The 7,205-nt window shown below is 36.4% G+C and overlaps 1 protein-coding gene across 1 annotated transcript; it reads right to left on the bottom strand.

The window, feature by feature from the left end:
* Positions 1 to 671: 671 nt before the first annotated feature.
* LOC121366864 (tripartite motif-containing protein 59-like) lies at positions 672 to 985 on the bottom strand (the record flags this gene model as incomplete). Its single annotated transcript, XM_041491136.1, has 1 exon — positions 672 to 985. A coding segment is annotated over one exon (314 nt), but the record flags the coding sequence as incomplete, so codon positions are not given.
* Between the last annotated feature and the right edge of the window lie 6,220 nt (positions 986 to 7,205).

Below are 7,205 nucleotides of genomic sequence, written 5' to 3'. Positions count from 1 at the left end.
TCATTAAACAAATCCATAAATATCAGATCTATATCGCAATACATACTGCAATACGGTTTGTCGTATAGCAATATATCGCAATACCGTTTTGATCGTATCGTTGCACCCCTAATAATAATATGTATAATTATTGTAATAATCAGCATATTAATAAATATAGTAATAATTATAATAAAATTATAAAATAACTGTAAAATAATAATGACTCAAACAATGTTTTGTTGTTATACAAGTTATAATTTGATGAGCTGAGACATGAAAGTAGCAACAAAAAATGTTTTAATTATCTTTATATGTATAAATATTTTACTCTACAGTTACATTGTGTATATAAGGTTACAGGAAATAACTTAAAGGTTGGCCTAATACTATTACTGTTAAATAATTATAAATTAATATTAAATATCTAATCAAGACTTAATTAATATCACTTCTAATTGCAGCATTATAATTTTAGTTAGATCACATAAATATGTTAGTTAGACTGTTAACATTTACCAGCATTTAACTAGCATGAAAACCTCAAACCAGACACTTCACACCCACCACCGCTTTCCCCACCCTCAAGATATCTGTATTTGTATAATTATTAATATTAACAATGTTGAACGTGAAAATACTGGAGAGTTTTACTGGTAAAAGTGAATGTTAACTTCGTGCATACTATACTTTCAACACCAGCTGGTCAACTCACGTCGTTTCAACTGCTTCACTTCATCTATGGCGCGGGTTAAGGCCACATTGAGGGGAAACAGTGAGGCACATGTGTTGGCTTCTTTTTTATCATCTGGGATGTTGATGGAACGCATGCACATAGGACATCTAAAGGTTTTGTCAGGACTGATAGAGGCAGATATGTGGCTTTGCAAGCAGTTTGAGCAGAACGTGTGTCCACACGGCAATGTCCTTGGATCTTCGTACACACTGATACACAGGGGACAGGATACCCCGTCTTCACTAGATCCCAGTAATGAAGAGGCCATACCTGAGAATAGAAATAAGAAACATTGTTTAATAATAATAATAATAATAATAATAATAATAATAATACTGTTACATTATTATTATTATTAATAATGATAATAATAATTGTTTTTATATTAATGATCATATGATGATGATATTTATTAATTTATTTATCCTATTTCATTGAATATTTGAAAATACCAGTGAAATAATAATGTTATCAGTTACTAATAATATTTATAATTTCTACAGTACAGAAGTTATCACCACAGTATTAGCAACTCAGTACAGCGGTTATACCTAGTCACTAGTGCTATTACCTCAGTACAGTAGTTATTACCCAGTGACTAGTGCCAACACCACAGTACAGTGGTTATCACCTACATATAGTCAGAACAGAACAGAACTTTATTACGCCCAGGCCGTTACACAACGGCATATGAGGAACATGATATATAAACTGTATAGTGACAAGATACAGTAGAACAATGGTATTAATACAAATGCAATACAGTAATAGAGACAATAATATAATACAAATACAATAGAATAATAAAGGCAATAATAAAATACAATTAGAATAAAGTAATGTCACATTATTGTAATTACTACCAAAATGTGCTAATCAGACGCGCACACATATATATGTATACTTGGGTAGTGATAGACATTGTCAATAATTATAGGCCAATGTTCTTTTAGGGTTTACTGCATTTATCGACAATTTCTTTTATTAATTTACATAATTTCTTGAGAACACCTATTTTGCTATTCGTCATTAGTAGTTTAATAGATTGTTTCATCTGTATCCAGGGATATCCCAGTACAATTTTGGCTTTTTAAGTATAAATTATCTATATCATTTAGACAAAGTTAAAACAGGACAGGTGACAAATTTTCCCCTTGTCGGACACCGATGTTTCGTTTTGTGTTCAAATACATGACTTTATTCCTTGATACATTTGATAAATTATTTTAAAGAATTTTCCATTGATATTATTTTCTAACAATTTCTGCCACAGTACACCAGTTATTACCTAATGACTAGTGCTACCATGACAGTACAGTGGTTATCACCTACATGTAGTCACTAGTGCTATCACTACAGTACACCAGTTATTACCCAATGACTACTGCTATCAACACAGCAGGACTCGAAATGCAGTGTTAGTGCATACACCGGTGCATGCTGATTTTTGCGTGTGCATGTAACTTTTAAAACTGGGTGCACGCGGTGCATGCTAATATTTTTCAAGTACTGTGTATTGCGTATAGTAGTATCCTGTTGTCTACCAGATTCAGACTCAAGTTGTTGAATTTTGCGTATGCATTTCGTAATCTGTTCGCCACATGAAAACGATAACTTTTATCTTATGGGCGCATCCATTTTGTATCCCATAATCCTACTTACAACGGTATTAGGGAAGGTGGTCGAGACCGACTTTGGGGTATCCACGCGCATAACACAGTTGTTGTCGTCACTGACAAATTGAACTCCGCCAGATCTGTGATCAATACAAAGTACCGTAACTGCCTTGAACATTTTCGACCTCAGATATGGGCACTTGATCAGATGATTGCGAACGTGCAGGTGCGTTACTCGCGTAGTTGACTCGAAGTCAGCCAGTGATTATTTCAATCGCAACTTCTCATCGAATTCCGTAGGCTAATCTATATTATACCAACAGATCTTATCGAGATAAAAAAGTTAATAACTTGCTTAATACAAAACACAAATATTCATACGTTTTTGTAATAGGCCTATTATAGATTTCTGTAAGGCGTTTACGTTGGGTGAAATTTTCAAATTTGATCAAGAATCAGTAATAAACGCAGTTGTATAACATTCCGGTACTGTTAATAAATAAATATAAGTATTGCCGAATAATTCCAAATAGCTTCGTATAAAAAAACCCAGACAGTGATACTGATAGTGACAATTAAGACAGTTAAATTAAAAAGAACATGATAATCAACACTGTCATCAAGGTAATTAAAATAGTATTTTCCTCATTGTTAACAGGATTTACCTTATTTTTGGTGCATGCAGAAGTTTAATGGTGCATGTACGGAAACTTTTTTTTCAGCATGCACCTGGTGCATGTAGATTTTTTTTTTTCATTTCTAGCCCTGCACAGTACAGTGGTTATCACTTAGTCACTAGTGCTATCACCACAGTACAACAATTATCACTTAGTCACTAGTGTCATCACCACAGTACAACGCTTATCACCTTGTCACTAGTGTTATCACCACAGTTACTGTGTACAGTGGTTAATGTGGTCACGGGTGCTATCACCACAGTACGGCAGTTATCACCTTGTCACTAGTGCTATCACTACAGTACAGCAGTTATGATTTGTCACTAGTGCTATCACCACAGTACAGTGGTTATCATGTAGTAACTATATTGCTATCATCACAGTACAGTGTTTATTACCTTGTCACTAGTGCTATCACCACAGTAGTGGTTATCACTGTGTCACTAGTGCTATCACCAAAGTACAGCGGTTATCACCTACATGTAGTCACTGGTATTGTCACCACAGTACAGCGGTTATCACCTAATAACTTAACTAGTGCTATAAACATAGTATAGTGCTCAGTTATCACCCAGTCACTAGCATTATCACCTAGTAACTATTGCTATCACCACAGTAGTGGTTATCGCCTTGTCACTAGTGCTATCACCACAGTACAACTACTAGTGATTATGTAGTTGCTGGTGCCATCACAACAGTACACCGGTTATCACCTTCTCATTATTGCTATCACCACAGTACAGTGGTTAACACCTACTCGCTAGTATTATCACCACAGTACAGTGGTAATTAACACCTAGTCACTAGTGGTATCTCCACAGTACAGTGGTTAACACCTAGTCACTAGTGCTATCTCCACAGTACAGTGGTTAACACTTAGTCACTAGTGCTAACACCAAAGTACAGTGGTTATCATGTAGTCACTAGTGCTATCTCCACAGTACAGTGGTTAACACATAGTCACTAGTGCTATATCAACAGTACAGTGGTTAAAACCTAGTCACTAGTGCTATCACCACAGTTCAGCAGTTATCACCTAGTCACTAATGTTCTCACTACAGCAGAGTGGTTGTCACCTACATGTAGTCACTAGTATTATCACCACAGTACAGTGGTTAACACATAGTCACTAGTATTATTGCCACAGTACAGTGGTAATTAACACCGAGTCACTAGTGCTATCTCTACAGCACAGTGGTTAACACCTCTAGTCCTTCCCATTATCCCAGAAAAATTATTTTTGTAAATAATTTCAGTTTGGTTTGACGACAGCACTGGAGCCCACTAACTAATCATCGTAATTCTGATAGGTAGTAGTGGTGGGAATTGGTTGGATTTTCATGTTTGATGATTGGCTAGTTGAACCAACCAATCATCGGTTATAATCAGTTGTCGACATTTTAAAAGTTTTTATACTCGAGGCTAAAAATATGTAAGTTTGTTTGCTTATTGACATCTTAAAAGCTTCTAGAACAAACAGTTGTTATAAAATAAAGATTATTGGTGAAGAGATTTCGCAAGTTGAAAATAGAACGCTCAATTACCAGACTCGACTTTATCCTTCGTCAAATAAATTTAAGATAAATTAACCAAAAAATTATTTAGCTATTTTTATTGTGAGGTATATTGTATTATTGTATATTATGTGTTTATGCAAAATAGTAATGCCGTATAAACATTACATTTCACAAATCAATCTGCAAATAATACAGAGCTAAGATTTGTAGTTACCATTTTTATAGATATCATTCGGGTCACTTCAACAATTTCCGTAGCATAAGATATGTTCGTTTATAATCGATTACCAGAAATTGTAATCGATTAGTTGGAATTTGGATTTCACCAACCAATCTTCGATTATTCCAATTAACCACTAATACGTAGTCATCATAATGCCATATAAACATTACATTTCGCAAATCAATCCGCAAATAATACAGAGCTGAAATTTGTATTTACCATTTTTGAAGATACCAATTCCACAGCATAAGGTATGTGTATGTTCATTTATAATCGATTACCAGAAATTGTAATTGATTAGTTGGAATTTGGATTTTACCAACCAATCTTCGATTATTCCAGTTAATCAGACCACCACCAATAAGTAGTCATCAGAGGAAACCCGCTAAAGTTTTCCTAAGACAGCAAGGGATCTTTTATATGCACTTTCCCAGACAGGACAGCACATACCATGGCATTTGACCAGTTGTGATTCACTGGTTGGAACGAGAAAAAACCCAATCAGGTGAATGGATCCACCGATGTGGTTTGATCCTGTGACGCAAGCACCTCAAGCGAGCACTCAACCGACTGAGCTAAATCCCGCCCCTAGGTTTGACGTAAGAAAAAAGGTAAAAGTGATTTGGAAATAACAAAAACAACAACAAAAAACCCCTATTTTTGTGTGCAATTTAGAAAACAATCGGATCAGAAATAAATAACTTGTAGGAAAGTTCATAGTATGAAAAAGGTATTACCTGTAGGACGGATTATAGTTACTAGTATTATCACCACGGTACAGCTAGTGGTTAACACTTAGTTACTAGTATTATCACCACGGTACAGTGGTTAACACTTAGTTACTAGTATTATCACCACGGTACAGCTAGTGGTTAACACTTAGTTACTAGTATTATCACCACGGTACAGCTAGTGGTTAACACTTAGTTACTAGTATTATCACCACGGTACAGCTAGTGGTTAACACTTAGTTACTAGTATTATCACCACGGTACAGCTAGTGGTTAACACTTAGTTACTAGTATTATCACGCCATAATGCGGTTAATACCTAGTCACTAGTATTATCACTGTGGTGATAGTCACTAGTTTCTATCACCACAGTAGTGGTTAATACCTAGTCACTTGTGCCATCTCCACAGTTGTGGTTAACACCTAGTCACTAGTGCTATCTCCACAGTAGTGGTTAACACCTAGTCACTAGTGCTATCACCACAGTGGTGGTTAACACCTAGTCACTAGTGCTATCTCTACAGTAGTGGTTAACACCTAGTCACTAGTGCAATCACCACAGTGGTGGTTAACACCTAGTCACTAGTGTCATCACCACAGTAGTGGATAACACCTAGTCACTAGTGCTATCATCACGGTACAGTGGTTAACACCTATTCACTAGTATTATCATGCCGTACAGTGGTTAACACCTATTCACTAGTGCTATCATGCCGTACAGAGGTTAATGCCTAGTCACTAGTATTATCACCACTGTACAGAGGCTAACAACTAGTCACTAGTATTATCACTACAGTACAGTGGTTAACACCTAGTCACTAGTATTATCACCACTGGACAGAGGCTAACACCTAGTCACTAGTATTATCACAACAGTACAGCAGTTAACACCTAGTCACTAGTATTATCACCACAGTACTGGGGTTAACACCTAGTCACTAGTATTATCACCACTGTACACATGCTAACACCTAGTCACTAGTATTATCACCATTGGATAGAGGCTAACACCTAGTCACTAGTATTATCACATCAGTACAGCGGTTAACACCTAGTCACTAGTATTATCACCACAGTACAGCGGTTAAAACCCAAGTCACTAATAATATCACCATGGTACAGTGGTTAACACTTAGTCAAGTATTATCACCACAGTACAGTGGTTAACACTTAGTCACTACTATTATCACCACAGTACCAGTGGTAGAAATTAGGAAATATTTTCACTGGCCCGGGGGACTAGTAGATGAGGAAAGTTACTAGTCCCCAGGAAAAATCACTAGCCCCCTACCACCCCCACTTTATTATTCAAGCAGTTTGAGAAGATGAAACCTATATCGAATCTAACAGTCACTAGCCCCCTACCACCCCCACTTTATTATTGAAGCAGTTTGAGAAGATGAAACCTATATGGAATCTAACAGTCACTAGCCCCTACCACCCCCACTTTATTATTGAAGCAGCTTGAGAAGATGAAACCTATATGGAATCTAACAGTCACTAGCCCCCTACCACCCCCACTTTATTATTGAAGCAGTTTGAGAAGATGAAACCTATATGGAATCTAACAGTCACTAGCCCCCTACCACCCCCACTTTATTATTGAAGCAGCTTGAGAAGATGAAACCTATATGGAATCTAACAGTCACTAGCCCCCTACCACCCCCACTTTATTATTGAAGCAGCTTGAGAAGATGAAACCTATATGGAATCTAACAGTCACTAG

This window comes from Gigantopelta aegis, unplaced genomic scaffold (assembly GCF_016097555.1).
Source record: "Gigantopelta aegis isolate Gae_Host unplaced genomic scaffold, Gae_host_genome ctg7535_pilon_pilon, whole genome shotgun sequence".
NCBI lineage: Eukaryota > Metazoa > Mollusca > Gastropoda > Neomphalida > Peltospiridae > Gigantopelta > Gigantopelta aegis.
Note: the sequence above shows the minus strand (reverse complement) of the source record. Positions and strands in the feature narration are given on the sequence as shown.